Source organism: Pangasianodon hypophthalmus, chromosome 19 (genome assembly GCF_027358585.1).
Source record: "Pangasianodon hypophthalmus isolate fPanHyp1 chromosome 19, fPanHyp1.pri, whole genome shotgun sequence".
In the NCBI taxonomy this organism is placed as follows: Eukaryota; Metazoa; Chordata; class Actinopteri; order Siluriformes; family Pangasiidae; genus Pangasianodon; species Pangasianodon hypophthalmus.
In genome coordinates, this window is record NC_069728.1 from 13,005,935 (window position 1) to 13,024,717 (window position 18,783).

The 18,783-nt window shown below is 37.5% G+C and overlaps 1 protein-coding gene across 1 annotated transcript; it reads left to right on the top strand.

Annotated features, from left to right (window-relative positions):
• Positions 1-1,273: 1,273 nt before the first annotated feature.
• On the top strand, positions 1,274-17,969 carry nfkbie (nuclear factor of kappa light polypeptide gene enhancer in B-cells inhibitor, epsilon). The gene is made up of 6 exons (XM_026923720.3): positions 1,274-1,959; positions 7,429-7,531; positions 11,564-11,774; positions 14,595-14,683; positions 15,067-15,315; positions 16,617-17,969. The coding sequence occupies exons 1-6, from the start codon at positions 1,607-1,609 to the stop codon at positions 16,680-16,682; spliced, it is 1,071 nt and encodes a 356-aa protein (XP_026779521.1). The 5' UTR covers positions 1,274-1,606; the 3' UTR covers positions 16,683-17,969.
• The last annotated feature ends 814 nt before the right edge of the window (positions 17,970-18,783 follow it).

Here is an 18,783-nt window from a genome sequence, read left to right on the forward strand (position 1 = left end):
TTCACATTCAATTCCCATGAAAAAGAACCGGAAAGATGTTTTCCGGCCCATTGTTCAGCTTTGTAAAGTTTTTTTTTTTTTAAACAGAAACCACTGAAAAGTACGGGTGTGCTCCTGGTCAGGCCAGAATTACATCAGGAAATGCCCAATATGATGATATTTTTGGGTGAGAAATTGCTGACAGCTGTGACATAATGATTATTCATTATTCCTAGGTGTATGTGTTGAATTTTAGCATCATTCTTGTGTTTTGTGCCAGGTTTCTTGAATTTGAATTACGCTCATAATTAATGCTCATAATAATAATAAGAAGAAGAAGAAGAAGAAGAAGAAGAAGAAGAATGTGTCTAACAGCCTATTATAAAGTGCTTTACATGAAAAAGATCCAGAGAAAACTAATGAGTAAACAAAAAGGAGAGTGATAAAGAGCCCAGTTCATGGAGAAGTCCATGCGTTTATTTTGGTTGCCATGGTTACCATGACGATTAGAAACGCCATTAATGGACTAGAGGACGCACATGGCCCCTCCCACCTGGGAGATCCCTACAGAAACAGCGGGGCATTCAAACACTTTGTGCACATCCACCCTGATAATCCATTAATAATCCGACTAATACAGTTAATCGGATTAAAACACCTTCATATAACCTGTTAAATCTGAGTAACCTAATCCGATAGAGAAAGGAGCAGAAGGAAGTTGCGTACCCCTTTCAAATCGAGAATAAAAAAGAAGGATATGATTCATAGTCAAGCAGAACATTTTCACGGTCAGAAACAGCCTCTGGTAAATTCACAGCTCAGAGAAACAGGGACAGCAGAGGAGATTCCGCTGTTTACTCGGTGTTGCCATGGTTACTGCGCACGTGGTCATTAATCAGGCATCTATACTGATGGTTCCTTATAGTTAACCTTCATATAAAATAATAGAACAGTTTTAGATCAATACAAAAATGTGGAATTGTCGTAGCTTTGGATTTATATCGACTAATCTTAATTACAGACTAATAACGAAACCTAATCCTAAAATACCCCATAACAAAAAAAAGGTATGAAGACATGTCTTTGGAACAGAGTTGCCAGTTCAATTGAAAGACAATTAAAGTATATATGCGTTTATAATATTATTAATATGAATTGTAGTAATGTTTTGCCGTTATGTCAGTGCTGTGTGTGTGTGTGTGTGTGTGTGTGTATATGGAAGAAATAGATTTCTTGAACACTCTAGTCACGTGTCCACAAACTCCGACTTCCGCGTGATTTTGAGATTGGCCCCGCCCCCTTTTAACAGCTTCCGCGTAAGCAGTAACATTCAAAACTCGTCAAGTCGGGCATTTTATCTGTGTTTGTCTCCAGCTGGTTGTTTTTCTTTTCTCCTCTTGGATCGGTTATGAGCGGGCTCTGTTGTTCATTATGTATTTGCACCTTCGATTTCAGAGAAAACAAAAACTGGAGGTGGAATGAAAAAAAGCAGCGACGACAAACAGCTAAAACGAACTGGTTTGTTTTCGCCTCGACGCGGTGACTGCATTTCGGTTGAGCCTCAACACGGTGTGAAGCCTGTACACTAATCCACCTGCAGTGCGCACAAACCGATCCCGAGAGTATCATGGAGAGAAGCGGAGGCGACGGCGAGGAGAAGAGCAAGTTTGATTTGCTGGAGGACAACAGAACCGACTCCGGTATCGAATCGTTCAGGTCGTTAACCAGAGATGATCGGTGCGGTACCACCACTTCGGTACCGGATCATAGCAGCGGGAGAGAAGAGCAGGACAAGCTCAGCACGGATGAGCGCCTGGACTCGTCTTACGGCTCTTCATCTCTGAACACAGAAAGCCTGAGCGACCTCCTGGGGAAATGCAGCGTTTCGGGGAGTCGAGCCGAGCAGAACCAGCAGCACCCGGTGGACTACACCGAGGAGGAAGGAAACCTGCTCGCTACCGTCACAGAAGACGGAGACACGTAGGTTTTTAGCACAGTTTACCTCCTTACATTGCTGAAAAATACCTTAGATATCTTCAACTTACTATATGAAGGAATGTTGTTTTGGGGGGAAAGTGAAATTTACGCACACAAATTTCACATTAGTTTTCCCCAAACAGTATCTTAGCACAAAACAAGTATCTTAGCACAAAACATGTATCTAAGCACAAGTATGTATCTTAGCATAAAACAAGTATCTTAGCATAAAACAAGTATCTAAGCACACTTATCTATCATAAGTGTCTTGGCATCACCACAATCAGCTGATCCTCACACACTTTTTTTTTTTTTTTTGCACATGAACAATTTAAAGACAGTATGTACATCAACTAAAGGTCTTCTTTGCTCGAAACAGTTTTCAGTTATTCAATGGAAGGGCTTTGGTACATCATTAGAGGTAACTGTGTGTCAGACAAGCTCAGAAACCACAGACATAAAGGGCTTTCAGGTTACTCAGCAGCTAAAACAGATACTGCACTTCCAGGGCTTCTTGGCTGCAATACACAACCAAACAACAAATTAAATCTAATTATTAATCCAAGTCAGGAGTGTTTAAGTCACTGAGGCATTTCCCTGCTTACCACTCATTTGATTGAACTTCTGAGCTTATTACTTAAGCAAGGAAGGAAAACACCAAAATGTCCAGGGCAGTGGTATGCCAGGACCGCGAATCAGAAACACTGGTTTAAACTAAGCCCTCGAATAAACCACTGACTTCTGCGAAGAGACTCTGTGGCTCCTGGTTTTCATTTCAACCAAGCAGAAGTACATCTGATTTGACCTGGTCCATCGCCTAGTCTTGCTTAGTTGAAATGGAAAAACTGGGAGCCACACTGACCCTTTTCTAGAGAAGAGAAGAAAAGAAAACGACTGAACACTTTTGGTTCCTGACCCCTTTAACCCTCACGTATCTGCTGACTGATGATAGCTGATTTTAAAATTCTCATGCTTACATGTAAAGTTCTGCATGGACTGTAAAGGGCCTTGAGAAGCTACTTTTAAAGGCATTATATAAAATAAAGCTTATTATTATTATTATTATTATTATTATTATAATAAAGGGTCGACACAGCTGCAGGTTTTAGTGCCAGGCAAGTTATTGTTATAGTCTACCCTCACATGCTTTAATCCCAGAGAACATGCGTAGAAGTAGGTCTCTAGGACAGGTATCGACATACCCTAGGTTAAATTATTTGAAGGCTAATTATAATGCATGGACAGAATGCAAACCTGCAGCCACATCTTGCCTTTGTGAAGATTAGACACCCTCCACTGGGTTGTCTTGTGCAGGTACTGCAATTATCTTAACTGATAAAAGTCCAAGGTTGCAGTTGTCTCTTTTGTTCACTGAATGGAACAGACACAGGTTCCTCTGGGAATTTTTTTAAAGTCCAAAAGTGGTGTATGGGTGCTTACATTTTAAGTTTTGGAAGGGCAGTTTCAGTCGTCGTGATCTCATGTAGGCTAATCATGGCTTGGCACAGCACAACTGACAGCAGGGTGTGAGAAGTGGCTTAGTTGTGGGATTTTTTTGTTTTGGTTTGTTTGTTGCTAAAAATTACCCTTTGACTTTAACAGTGCTTCCTATATCAATATAACTGCCAATAAGTATGCTCTAACAGCTTACGTCAATCCCCTAACCTGTGGTTAACTGAATGCCTAGGGTGCATCTTCTGCATGGTAGGCAGCGTTTGCGTTTCTGAGATAAAGGCAGCTGTCTTTCTTATACTGAACAAATTTGTGAATTAGAAAGAAAAGCCAATAGAATAAAACTGATGTACCATTTTGCAAATCATAGCACACAGAAAACTGCAATTCTGTGATCATACCCACAAATAAATTTTGGAACATGCGTATTTTGTATTTATATAAAGATAAAGGTTAAGAGCTGTGAGTTTTGTGGTAATAGATATGCTCGATAACTACAGTATTGTCCATCTGTGTAGTTTCATGGCCTAGTGAAATGTCTGTAGTGATTCACACTCGTGTGATTACACTGAAGTTCGCTGATCTAACATTGCAAGCAGTCACACACACGTCTAGAAACTCTGTCTCACTTATCTGTGGCGCATCTGTGCAAGAAAGCAGAAGTACACATTGGCAGCGGAATTTCCCCAGTGCTCTGCTGGAAACATATTCTGATACCTACAAAAAGCTACAAAAAGAGCTTTTGTTTAAGGGCTTGGAGGACTAGTGTATCAACAACACACATGCACTCTTTAACTTGACTATAAAATTATAAATTTGCTGGAAACATTCGTCAGTGCAACAATAAAATAACTTTACAGTGTTGCAAAAATACTTTGCTAAATTATAGCTAAAAATCTTTCAACATGAAAATTGACGTGGTGATCCTAACACCTGATTTGTAGCGCAGCCTGTCAGACATTTAGAGGTATGCCGCTGCTGAAGTGACTGAGTGACTGAAATTAATACTAAATTATACACAGCCAGTCAAGTGATGCTGTAAAACAGGTGTAATATAATGCACTTTATCTGGCTTCTGCATGTATAAATAATTAAGCTGTGGTCTGTCACTGTTCTCTGTACTCTCATAAACAAAGCATTGCTACAGTCTATGTGAGAAACAATGAACACGAGTCAACATTCTTAGGATCTTGCAGCAAAAACCTGCAGCAAAAAGACAACCTTTCTGACATTGTCTATGAGTTCTTTGAAAGTTTGTTTCGTGGAAACTTCTGCTTACAGTTTATCAGGTGTTAAGAAGGTTCAGTGAGGGTTCATGTCTAGCAAGATCCATCTGCAGTCAGAACAAACTCATTTTATTTCTTTGGTACTCTGCCAAGAGGAAAGATTCGGCTTCCTTCCCCTCACCTTTATCGATGCTGAGAGACTTCATGAATTCCCCACATGCTCTATCCAGAAGGAGTGATTTCTCACTTCTGGAAAGGACTTTCACTTCAGGGCTGCTGGCAAATGACCCCTGAAAAATTCCATTGGCTCTTCCCCTTATTTGTTATCTTGGTGAAAGTGAAATCTTTTTTCATTGATACCTGTACAAGTTTCATTTGGCTGGTGACCTGGTGTATGTATTATGTTTAGGTTTTCTTTTAGAGCAGCACTTCCTGTTTGATACTGGAGCTGTGGTAAGGAGCAGAGACAAGTGGCTTATTAGCAGTAATATCAGATATAGTTGAAATAAGTCAATGTATTTTGAACAGCTTGGTATTTGTTAACAAACTGACTAATATAGTGATGGTCATGTATCATTATCATAAACTATGAGGCGTGTGGTGTTACTAAATTTTCATACGATCATGATATGAAAATTTAGTATTTGAATAAGAGTATTTGCCTAATTCTGACATACTTTTATCATAAAATATAATTATTTTACCGTTAAGGTATATGTCTATAGTAAAGTATGGTAAAATCATTCCTTTTTTGAAAATGTCACTCTTAGGCATATGCTATTTCCCAGAATTATTGGCACCCTTGGTAAAGATGACTAACAAAGCCATCTTTACCACGGGTGCCAATAACCTTTAACTGAAGTAAATTTATTTTCTTAAATTTGTTTTTAAGAAAAAAACATTATATAAAATATATGTTTAACAAAACCTCACACTTATTAGCACCCCTGCATTTAGTACTTTTTGCAGCCGCCTACAGCAATGAGACTTCTCCTGCAATACTTCTTCATTTCATCCCACAGGTTTTCAGTGGGGTTTTTAGGTCAGGGGGCTGGAATGGTCATGGAGAAAAGCTTGATTTTATGAGCCATTTTTATGCATTTGGATGTATGTTTTGGATCATTATCCAGTACTTGATGGACTCCATGAGGCCATGTATCCTAACAGCCCCACAACATTAACTGGTCCTCCACCATACTTGGTATTGGGGATTAGGATTTTTTTAATTCTTTTTTTCACAAAATGCACCTTGCCATTTTTGCCAAAAAAGTTATATTTTTCCTCATCTGACCATAGAATCCATTTTACAGAAGCATCCAGGCCCAGGCCTTTACATTTGTGGTTAGATTAAAGAAAAGTGCTTCTTCTGGCCCAGAAGTATAGTTTATTGACATGGAGGTGGCATCTGTTAGCAGATTTGGAGACTTGGTGACAATCTCCAACCATGATCCTTAAAGCTCTCTTAGCTCCTCACTGTGCACTGAAGCAAAATACACGTGCGTCCTCCTCTAAGCAGGTTCATTTCAGCGCCAGTTGTTTTGAACAACTTAATTATTAGCCTAAAAGTAGATATGGACATTTTCATTGAATCAATGATTGTCTGATTCATGAGCTCAACAGACTTTATCTCCTTTCATTTGTGTATTCTTGATGAATGGCTAAGGGATTTTTGGCTTGTGTGTCACTTCATGTGTATACCCAGTGAAACAGGAAGTCTGCTTAAGATTGAGTTTCTAAACACTCAGTTAAACTTTAAAAAAGTAAAACGTAAATTGGAACATGCTTCAAGGTTCCTTCCCACCTCCCAAAAACAAGCAAGTGGGTGGATTGACTATAATTAGATAAATTGTCCCTAGGTGTGAATGCGTGTGTGAATGTGTCTGCACATATGTGTGTGTGTGTGTGTGTGTGTGTGTGGGGCTTGGTGGACTGGTGTCCCACCCAGGGTGTATTCCCACTTCAATCACAGTGTTCCCAGGAGGCTCCAGATCCACTGCAACCCTGACTAGGAAAAGAGTTTAATGAAACAGAGAGAGAGACAGACAAAATGTGCTTCAGTTACATTTTGTTCATAAGAATTCTTAGGATTACCAAAACTTGACATGTGAATTTGTTAAAAATGTTTTTTTTTTTTTTTTTTTTTTTTCCCTAACAAATTTTATATACATATACACACATGTATGTGTATATGTGTGTATATATGTATTTTCATACATTCATACCCATAATTTATATACATGAAAAATGTAAAAGTCATTCTTGGCTTAAACATTCCCTTAAAAAACACCTCTTAATTGAAAAAGGAGCTCAAGAGGCTTCTGTTAAAGAGTCATGTCTTTGTGGTTGTACTGTTTCCTGTGCTCTTTAACCCCCTTATCGTAGTGTAGGTTTCCTCCATTGCATTATGAATGGGGTCAGCTACTTTTCACCTGAACTCATGGCTCTAATTCAACCCTTTTGCTGAAACCTGTTCTAATTTAAAAGTCTGGTTTTCCAAGAACCCGATACAACCTGCGCTGAGCCGAGTGCCTTGATTTCACTGTGGTGTGTAGAAAAGTTCCAGTGTTGCGCAACTCCTGAGCCGCTCGCATGGGCGTGAAGAATTTCTTAGTATTATTTATTTACTCTGTATTGTTGTGCGTCACAGATTGTGAAACACTTTCCATTGTTGGTGTGTGGTCTTCTCTTCCCCCTTTGCCCAGCTGTACGAGAAAATGTAAAACTGCATTTTTTAGAAAGAGAGAGTTTAACCCAGTTTATTTTTATTCTTTTTTTTTTTTTCATTCCTGTCCAGGGTTCTCCATTTGGCTATAATCCATGAGGTGGAACCATTCACCCACGAGCTCATAAATCTGTTCCCCAAAGAGATCCTGGACATCCAGAATAATCTATATCAGGTAACACTTCCTGCATCCACCTGCTCTTTCATGGGATTTGACATTTTGGTCTCCTACTTTTGCCTTCACTAACACAGCCAGCCAATGCAGTGTGAAACATTATGCAGTGCTTTTCAGGATTTTAGTGGTTATGTTATTTCTGTTGTAAGGGAAACTCCACCTTAAGCTAGAAATATGTCATCAGACTAAGGGGTTTCACACATTTCCATATTTTATTCAAAAATACTACTTCTATCATATTTTCCATTGCAGAGATTTTTTAAAATGTATTTTCTCTCATCAGTGAAATTTTTCCTAAGTTGGGTAAAGTTTGTGAAGTAGGATATAAAATGTGTGCTATGGGTTGCAGTGCTTAAAATGACATTTCTGTACCACAAATAACACTAATTGCTCAACTTTTTAAACACAGATTAAGATTATCACAATATTGTATCTTGAAATCCTAGTTTCTAACGTAATAATAGTAATGAACTCCTCATGTTCCTGTCATCGAAGGATAGAAATTTGAGAGAGCATAGGTGTTGCTAGCTAGCTAACTCCAGTGAACAAAGACAAGGTGTATTAGCTAAATGGGGAAAGGTACGGTTATTTGTATAGGTTTTAACAATGGACAATTTTAAATTTATGAATTTATCCCTAATGAGCAAGCCAGAGGCAACGGTGTCAAGGGAAAAACACCTTGAGATGATATGAGGAAGAAACCTTGAGAAGAACCAGACTCAAAAGGGAACCCATCCTCATCTGGGTGATACCGAATAGTACAATTATATATAATTCCCTTCTATAACTGTGTACTATATGGTTAAAAATTGCAATTGTGTAACCAGGAAATTCATTATAGTTTTCACGAGGTCTATTTTGTTGAAGTTATCAACTGTTCACTGATGGAGTACAAAACCATTGGTGGGAATTGCAGTCCTAAAGCTATCGTAGCAACTGTAGTCCTAAGCCATCATAGCATAACTGTTCAGTCCAAAGTCATCTTCATGGTTTCTAAGTGGTACCATCCACAGTAATCTCATGTAACTTTAGGCTGTCCATATGGGGCCATCCTCAGCAGCAGCAAGTGGTTTCCATGTGATGAGAACTCCAACCAGAAGTAGGGCATCAGGATGGATCAGGCAGGATCGGAGAGCAGAAGGGGTCAGGATCACTGGTATCTCAGGAGTAGCATGTGGAGCTTAACAGAGAGAGAAAGACATTTGTGTATGTATGTATGTATGTATATATATATATATATATATATATATATATATATATATATATATATATATATATATATATATATATATATATAAAAACTAGAGGAAACGCAAGATCAGATTGTTCTACTTTTTATTATTTTTGAGAACAGTTTTTTTTTTTTTGGTTTGTTTTTTTTCAATAAAATCTCTTTACATTGTCAGTGCTTGTTGCATTGTCGTCATAAGCTGAAAGAGAGGATGGCAGTGAGGAAAGGTGGTGCACTGAGCTGAATTAAAAAAAAAAACTAGCAAGGCTCTGTAAGGTGTTCCTTAGCTTATATTAGATTGATTAGATAGTGGCATTCTGGTCAGCTGTACCATGTTCGTCTGTGTGTCTGATAGCAGTTGTGTATGATGGTTATGCCCATGCTAGCATTGGCAGCAGAGGTAGCAATGTAACGTGTTTGCAACAGTAGCGAATTACACAGAGAAGTGTTTTCAATGCAGTCACACCCTCTGCACGGAGAAATGGAGGCTGCTATAGTAAGATTTAAGGCGAGTCCAAATGAAGGAGGGAGGATTGTGAAATCCAACCTACATTTTTGGAGAGTTGCAGGCTGACGCATAAAGAATGAGAACTACTGGAATCAGGAAAATGATTAAGTTAAAAATAAAAATGAATGGGTGGACGGTAACAGACCTAAAATCATTTTAGTCTTTATTTTGAAACGTGTGACTAACTGTGACGCAGTAACACCCTTACTAGCCAAGTTAATATGTTAACTCATCATGGGCCCATTTAAATCCAAAAGCTGAAATCTGTAGTGATGGCAGGCAGACAAAGCTAACCCACCTGTGTAGGTTAAAGGCTTTTAGGTAGGCATTTTAGTGATTAGTGTATTTAATTTTATCATTTTATCCCATCAAATTTGTCCGTATACATTTTGTTTAATACTGACTTGTTCTGATATTTCATGAAAATGTTGTGACTGTGCCAAGCAGTGTCCTTTGGAGCATAAAGATTTAGGTATGCAATTAAATGACCTTGTTAGCTGCATTAGCCTCATAGCTCCAGACATGTGTCAGACATCACATGTCTAGACTGCTTGATTATATTTGGGTTAAGAAGAACATTGTGTGCATATAACATTGGCTGAATTGTGCCAGCATGCTGTATCTGAAACTGTTCAAGACCCATGGAGTATCGGTGCTGCACTTCAGCATCTCAAAAAGTAGTGAATTAAGTGAGAAGCAAATCTATTGCAGTCAGCACTTAAACAAGTGACTAATGGAAATGTAATAGTGCACCAAGCTTACCGAAATCCACGTACTCGAGTCGGGGCTTTGCTCGGATTAGTCAGTAACACCTCAGCATGACAAGTGCACACTCTTAAACTGAGTAAGATATGTAGTGCTGCTCTCTTTCTGATGAGGTCTGTTCAGTTCAGTTCACTATGCACTGCTGCTATCAAAAGCCAGTGGATGAGTTACTATACGATGTAAGTGGTTAACAGATGTGTGTTTCACTCCCACTAGATCCCCTTTAATTAGGTCTCTTTACAACACTCATGCCACACATGTGGTAATAAATTATCTGTGTAAGAATATTCATGCTCTCATTAAGTTTTCCCCTGTTTACAATATTGTATTTTAACAAAAAGGTCTTTACATTTTTAAAAGCTGTACAAATGTGATAACACTTTATATTGTCTACAGTAATGATGATAACTTGTTTATTGACTATTGTAGTATACTGTAGAACAATTATCAGCCCATGGTTCTAAAATAATAATCCTATCATTTTCATGAAATGCTAAAAATTACATTATTGTAGATTATAATTTTGTATAGTGTCAGGCCTCTTGTTGCCCAGTTTCATTTTTATACCATAAAACTGTCATATAATTTGGGAAACATCACGTTTGACTGTAAATACACCTTCACTATCAACATTTTCACATTATAGGAAAGGCAATGATTTTGTATGTATCCCTCTAATTGTGTAAAAGGTGTTTAGAATTAATGTTTGGATCAGAATTAACATGTTTTGAATTCATAGTATCTTCAGCTGACTGGTAGAGTAAAGATGCTGTCACACTAGAACTTTGCATTTTGTGGAGGAGTTAGCAGTTTAGCCATTTGGGACTTACCTTATTTACAGTATTCGAGAGTTTATTCTGGTTTTTCCAGCATTGCAAATGTCCACGATAATTGAGGGGCATCTAAATCAAGCCACACTGCTAAAATGAGCACTTCCTCTATTTTTGATTTTGAAGGACCACATCCTTCATGAGAACCTTTCGAGGAAAACAGCGCTGTTGGTCAGCGATGTGAATTTAAGTGAAGTTTATGTGAAGTTAAACAATTGCGAAATTTATTTTCACAAAAATCCTGCAACATGAAATTGTCAATTTGACCAAATTCATCATTTTGTAACTGTGAGTAGTAAGTTCTCTCAGAAAATTGTATTAATGATGTCATTTATTGCAATGTCCATATCATATTTTATTTATTTATTTATTTATATAATATGTGTATAATATATATGTATAAAATTGTGTGTGTGTGTGTATATATATATATATACACACACACACACACGAACTATATATATATATATATATATATATATATATATATATATATATATATATATATATATATATATATATATATATATAAAATATAAAATGTACTATCCAAGTAAAGAGATTTAGCTAGACAATATTTAGCTTGGTTAAATGAATAGCATTGACATCATCAGTAAAATGTTGGCGTACAGGTTTAGCACACTATTTTGTAGAGCAGCGTTGCCGGACTGATTGTTCTGCCTCATCTTCTCACTCAGACGCCGCTGCACCTGGCCGTCTACCTGAACCAGGTGCCCGTGGTGAAGGCTCTGGTGGCGAACGGCGCATGTCTAGAGCTCCAGGACCAGGATGGAAATACGGCGCTCCACGTGGCCTGCGAGCACGGCAGGTTCGATTGTGCTAATGAGATGCTCCGTCAGGCTTCGCCCTCCAAGCTCACCCCAGTATTCGAGACACAGAACTGGAGAGGTAATACTGCAGTGTACTACATTTAATAAATATATATGAAATATCTAGAAATTTCAACGACACCAGTTATATTTTTGACCTAGTGACTACCTAGAGCTTCCTAGGCTAGCTTGTGTAACAGCTTTACTGTGCAATATAAAGTGTTAGGACAGAGACAAGTCTACCCATAAGGATCCTGTGGCAAGGGAGTTAACCACAATCATTCTCATGAATAGAGAAGTGTGTTTGTTGTCAGTGATGACACTTCTGGTCTGATTAATGGGTGGTTGTTGTCGGGAAGGAGGCTCAGCCTCACTGCCCTCATTGAGCACTTATTGAACAGTTCACCATACGGGATGATAAGGAGACACCTGTGAGCTGTCAGTAGTCTATTGAAATGAACATAAGTCCGAGCAGGCAATAAAGTTGAGCTAAAATAAATAAAATAAAGACCTTCCTTAGCTGTGCAAATAAAGCTCGACTAAAGCTAGTGGAGCAGAGAGCTGTTTGCATTCAACATTTTCCAGTTCCGAAGCAAAGAAGTCCAAAACGTCTTTTATAAAAATGCATAGTTTTGGTTCTAACATCTGATTGGCTGAGCTTTGTTCAAAGCCATTGTTAATTCCCTGAAATTGCAATAACTGAGTTCTGTATTAACGCAGTGGTTTCTAATCATTATGCCATTATGCTAATCATTATGCCATTGTTCTGTCTATTGAACACCCTGATTTTTTCCCTTTTCTTTTGCGTGGCAACCAGAGGTTACTGTTAACAGACTATATTTCATGGCAGAGGAATTGCTTATAGCGAATATTACTACTAATAAATTAAATTGTTTATCAAAGACTGGATTTTATCATATCAATTTTGTCACAGTTTTTGTCACAGTGGTTTTATCACTTTTAGACATGATGCAAAGCGGAATGTCTAAAACCCCCTTACCCGTGATAAAATCACTGTAACTCACACCCTCTCGTAGAATAGTTTTAGTGTATGCCTTCACACATTTGCCTGTTTATTTGCTACACCTGCCCACTTCTACTTAAAAACTAGAGCTCATCTCTCTCCAAGCACAGAAAGTGTGTTAATCGTCCTCTGCCTTTTCAGTTTTAGTGTCTAAACACGGCATCACTGTTAGCTGGATACTTTTCATTGCTGGTCTATTAAAAATCCCAGTTAACACTGCTGTGCCTGGTTGATTCGTACCATCATAACACACACTGCCATGTCGTTGTTGCTGCTGTCCTGAGAATAGTCCAATGCCCAAATAATATCTGCTCATCAGTGTTTCTGTAGAGGTCAGTTTTCAACCTTAACAGAGCGACTGATGATCTTCAGTGATTGTACACCTACAAAGTGATAGATCTATGTGATAGGTGTACCTGATAAACTGACAATTGTGTGTGTGTGTGTGTGTGTGTGTGTGTGTGTGTGTGTGTGTGTGTGTGTGTGTGCGTGTGTGGGGTTGGGGCTGGTTCATTCACTTCCCTCTACGCAGTATGAAAGCATATGATATCCTGATATAAAGGTTTTTATTTAATACTGCCTCCTTCCTGTTTGCTTTGAAGTTTTCTGTGTATCGGGGCAACTTGCACGGGAACAAGACTATTACGTACAGTACATTAAGTGCTGCCATTGTAATGAGAGAATGGAATCTTTTTCCATTTGTCTTGGCCTTTAGAGAACAGAAACGCAGCAGTAATAGAACAGGGAAGTCTGTGTAAAGGTTTTGGAATTAACCTCCGCATTGACATTGCAGTTTTAACAGTGATGTTCTTTTCTTTTCAATTTAATGGTTAGTGATGAATACTGTAAATGACTTTTTTTTTTTTTTTTTTAATTTGTTATGTAATATTATGTGTTATACCACAGCACTGTTGAATTCTCCAATCTGCTTGGTTGTTGATTAATTTTCTCTAACAGCAGCTCTGACTCTAGTTCTGGCTCCACATAATCTCAGCCTGATAATAAAAAACTGATTTTTGGAAATGTATTATTTAACAAAGACATGTAATCATTGATTATGGCGATGTTTTCTGTGAGGACGTGTTTATGTAACATTTATGGAATGAGTCTCGAGTGTCAGCGCTTTGTAACGGTTGGTAGGTTTTCTGCCACAGGGAAGTCTCCAGAACAAAGGAGTTTGTGCTTTCCAGTTTCTCAGTAACATGACAAGCTGTTTGTCTTCTAAACTTCAAGAGAGAAGTAAGACAGGCTGGTGAGGGAACAACTGATTATAGCTGTTATAATGTACGTGACAGCAGGGACTAACTTGTCTGAGGGCATTCCATAACAAGTACACAACACTAAACAGCTAAAAGTACTTTGTCGTTCTTTAATAAATAAAAAAAAAAAATTGCAATCACTGACCAATTGCTGTGGTATAAGAGGAATTAAACACTTCAGGACATGCTGTAATAAACAGTGGAGTAGTAACGTTCCGATGTGTTCAAACCACCCTGGTGTTGATTATTTTCCTACAACCGCACACCCCATCAGGTTAAATATAAATTATTTTGGGGTATTAATCTGAGATTATGTTGCTAATCCCCTATATTTTTGGAGATTTTTTTAATAAGACATCACAGCTAGCACAGTGCACCAGTAGTGACTAAAACTTCTTGCTGTAGTGTATATGACACTCGGTCCATTCTTCACTGATCTGTAACTTTGTCTCTTGGGTATTTTAACAATTTCAGCCAATTATACTACAAATATTTTGTGCGAGATTTAATGATATGTTTCCTGTTTTCTTAAATTAAACAGAAGCATATATTATTTTCTTACTTTTTTTTAAATACATGCACCATTAAGGATTTTTTATTTTTATTTTCTAACCAGGTCTGACTTGCCTACATGTTGCCACACTGCACAAACATCACCGAATCATGAAACTGCTGATGAAGAAGGGTGTGGATCTGAACCTCCAGGTGAGAAGTGACAAGAGGTCTTATGCAGTCATAATAATACACTTTTATTCCTTGAAGTGTCATTTAAAAAGACAGGGCTTTCCCTAAGCTGCAGTACCTGTTTGCCTGTCATTTCTGGATGTCTGACATTACAGTATCTGCATGCAACTTGCCTTTTTTTCAAACAGGATGGTATTACATCCCATATAACAGTGCAGTAGCAGTTTATAGAAAGCATCAGAATATAGAAACTCTGATTTTCTTAGCTTTATATTGTAATCTACCCAATTCTAACAAATACTGTAGATCTAACAAATACTAGTATTTTGTCGTAACTTTTATATATCTCAAGCTTTGACCCTGCTCTTTGACACTTGCCGACCCTGCTACATGTCTGCCCTCAGGAGGGAACGAGTGGGAAAACGGCGTTACACATGGCTGTGGAGCTGCATGATGTGGATGCAGTGACTCTGCTGCTAAACAGAGGCGCCAACGTAGATGCTGCTATGCTAAACGGTTGCACAGCACTCCACCTGGCAGTCGGGCGTCAAGATGCCACCATCACCAGCCACCTGTGCCAGGCAGGAGCTGACAAAATGATTCGCAACATGGAGGATGAGACTGCGTTGGACCTTGCCGACGGCAACGACGACGTAAGAATTATTGATTTAGAGACCAAGACAGGGAACCAGCCTAAAGACACAAGTCCAGCCTTTATAGGCACAGATAAAGTGTTCTCACCTTCATATGAATCGTATATTTGCATTAAATAATTCAAATCCACTTATAGGTGAAGCAGAATCTAATCCAAGTACTGAACTGAGCAGTTAAGCGTCGTGTAAAAGTGCCCAAATCCTGAGATTTCAGCCTGCTGGTTACTAGCACGTTGAGCTATCTTTGTATCAGTATCATTTGTACTAAGGATGATTTTCACTTCCTCATGCCAGAGTTGCTAAGTCACATGACTTCTAACTGACATGCCAATGAAAAGGCAGTTGTACTTCTTCTAACTGATGTAATGCAAATCTAAATCATTGCTAGTTTTGATTTTTGTGTTGAGTGCTTCCTTCAAATTCTGAAAGAGTTAATGTTTTCGGAACAGCTCAGTGGCACTACATGAATAACCTGAATTCCTTGAAGTGCCCTACTTTTATAAGAATTAGTCATTTGAACATAATATCTGCTCATTTCTCAGTTTCCCCTTTAAATCCCTAGTGAGCCCAAAAAACTACTTGCTTTCAGATGAGATTAATGTTGGACGCAGTTAAAGGAAATTATGGTGGTTTTACAAGGTCTGTATGAAGTTCGGGTTTCTCCCCATCCAGGGAAAAGTGAGTGAGGCTAATACTGGGGAAAGCTTGAGTAAACGTCATGCTCGCCAATCACAAGGCTTTTGTCAAAACTATGTATTTCGATCTAAATGTAGGTACATTACTATCGAATAGTGACTTATGATTGAGGTGCAAAGGCATATCATTTACTTGAAATGCACCCTATTTTATCATCACATGGTGGGTATCATGTAAATGAGATGCCAAATTAAGCTAATAAACACAGACCTCTAAAATTAATTAGGAAGAACAAGATCCATCCAAAAACAAGGAAAAACAAGATCAATCCAAAACTGGTGAAATTAAAACTTCTGCTTACCAGAGATTTATGTCAGGCTTCCATATTTATTATGTTTTCTAGTTTTTATTATTATATATAACACTGTTGATAATACCGATAATGATTTGTGAGTCTGTTAGTACACATATGGCGAAGATGAAACTTTTGAATACTGAAAATTCCAGTGACCTTTGCATACAATCACATCTGTTCATGTGCGGCTTGGATGAACATGGGTCACTGTGTTAGGTTTTCACATAAAAAAAAAAAAAAAAAAAGAACTGGACATAATGTCATGACGTCTATGTACTATGTCTGAGCGATGACTGTTTTTGCCTTTCAGATACTTGCACTACTGCCGTTTGATGACATCCAGATCATGGGCAGGACTGTCGGCTTGAAATACTGAGTGTGAAAATCGGTGTGTTCAGTGTCCCTCTGCCTATGAACTCTGGGGACTAATTATAGGTTATTAACATTTACATGACATCACTTTCTACAACCTTGTTTATTTTGAATATTGATGTACGTTACAACTGTTAATTTATACACAAGTCTGGGGTGAAGTGTTTATTTTCCAAATCTGTTCCAAATTGATCGGTAGTAATCAAACAAATGTCCTCTGTATTTCTTTCTTTTTTTTCTTTTTTTTTTTAAATATTCTTCCATATTTCTGAGCATACTCAGTTTTTAAGTGACCATACTCAGTTTTCTGGTGGTTGCTTCTTAACAATTTAATATCACACATGCTGAAATGTGTATGGACTTGAACTGTAAAATACCTCATAAAATACGGAAACAGACATTATAAACGTTAGATTATGAAAGTGAATATAGCACTTAGTAGGAGGATGAGGATGAGAAATAATAACATGTATCAGGGTTTACAGCATCACTCATCAACTTTTTTGGTTTGGGGAAATGTCCATTTGAGTTTTAAACTGACTTCATGCAGCAAGTTTGTTAAATGCTTTTTAATTTTCTGAGTTTTCATAATTCTGGTATTGACCCAGCAGGGATGAGCTGTTGTGTGGTTACATGTGCCTTAGAATTTGTTGTAAATGACAGTATTTTACTCAAGTAGAATTTCACTGGCTGCATATCATGCTCACGTGGTAGATTTACTGATTTATTAAAAGCCTCCTTCTGCCAAAGATTACATAAGGTTCCAGGTACCAGACTTGAGAATAGTTTTGCACCCCCGCTGTAAACTGTGCTTCGTATTTCTAGACTGATTTTAGTGTGTTCAGTGATCAACTTTAATCCTAAATATTTGATCCATCACACCAATCGTCTGCAAATATTTAACACGTTTTAATATTTATCATTATATAAAGATAAACTATAACATTTATTAGAGTTTCAATTAACATGCAGAAGAGTGAACATCTAGGTATAAGCTTTCACAACCATGTGTGTGTCGTTTTTTGCAGAATTTGCTCTTGTTATTACAGTGTGCTCTTACCTTTTGAAAAGTTGAGGAAATCTTGTAGGAAACAGGTCATTGTTTTTTAATGGTTTAACTAACAATTTCAAAATCATGTTTAATATTCTCAAAAACTGTTTTTTTTTTTTGTTTGTTTGTTTTTTTAATGATTCACATTTGCAAGTTGTACAGTTAGAATTTTATACATATTCATTTTGAAACAACACCAGAAAGGATTATTTTGTATTAAAGTACATTACTAAAAGTCAATTTGTTGTATATGTGTTTCATTTAAAAAATCCTTATTACATCAAGTGATTTTTAGCATTTGTAGATTTAAAAAAAAAAAAGTGATTTGAGTTTGAAAGGTTTGATCTGTCACGGCATGGCATCAGCTTTACCACATGTTCTTATTCAGAAGCCTACTGCTGTTTTTCTCATTGCAACAGTGTGGTTGTAAAATATCCTTTCTTAGGAAGATATTCTTTCTAGAAAAAGATTTTTTTGAAAATTAAGACTGGAACCAATCAAAACTAAGAGACCTAAAGACTGAAACAAACCTACATCTTTTTTTTTTTAACATTTATATTTTTTCTACAATTTATTTTTACCAATCACCCTTTACATTACTTCCTTACTATTCTACTCTGTTCCACACAACATATAGATTTAGGACCCTGTGATACACTGTGCTTGTGTTCATTGTGTTTGTGCCGTGATATCGCACAAGGATCTAGTTTTAGTCTTCTACCTTTCAGCCTTTGTAGGCTTCCACTAGCTGGTATCATTAGCAAACATTATTCAAATGACACCCAGGTTGGCATTTAACAGGTTATGTCCCTGCCTATCTGCTTCAACTTGCAGATGTCCTATAATTTAACAAAGAATTAAATTATTAAATTATTAGATACAAATCATAAAAGAAAGATTTCCTAACCTCTCGTAAGTCCCTCTCTCTGACGGCCAAAAACTGTGTCATAATCCTAGGAATCACTGTGATATTGACCTCAGTTTCAAAGATAACAATGTAAATGTCTGCAAAATCGCATACTATCGTCTTTGTGATTTATCTCCAAGGTCTGGG

What these genes read in the sequence shown, in the direction of transcription:
- nfkbie (XM_026923720.3), top strand. Translation starts at nt 1,607, where the DNA reads ATGGAGAGAAGCGGAGGCGACGGCGAGGAGAAGAGCAAGTTTGATTTG. An exon ending in GTCACAGAAGACGGAGACAC is followed by an intron (nt 1,960 to 7,428) that starts GTAGGTTTTTAG and finishes ATTCCTGTCCAG; the next exon opens with GGTTCTCCATTTGGCTATAA. An exon ending in TTGCCGACGGCAACGACGAC is followed by an intron (nt 15,316 to 16,616) that starts GTAAGAATTATT and finishes TTTGCCTTTCAG; the next exon opens with ATACTTGCACTACTGCCGTT.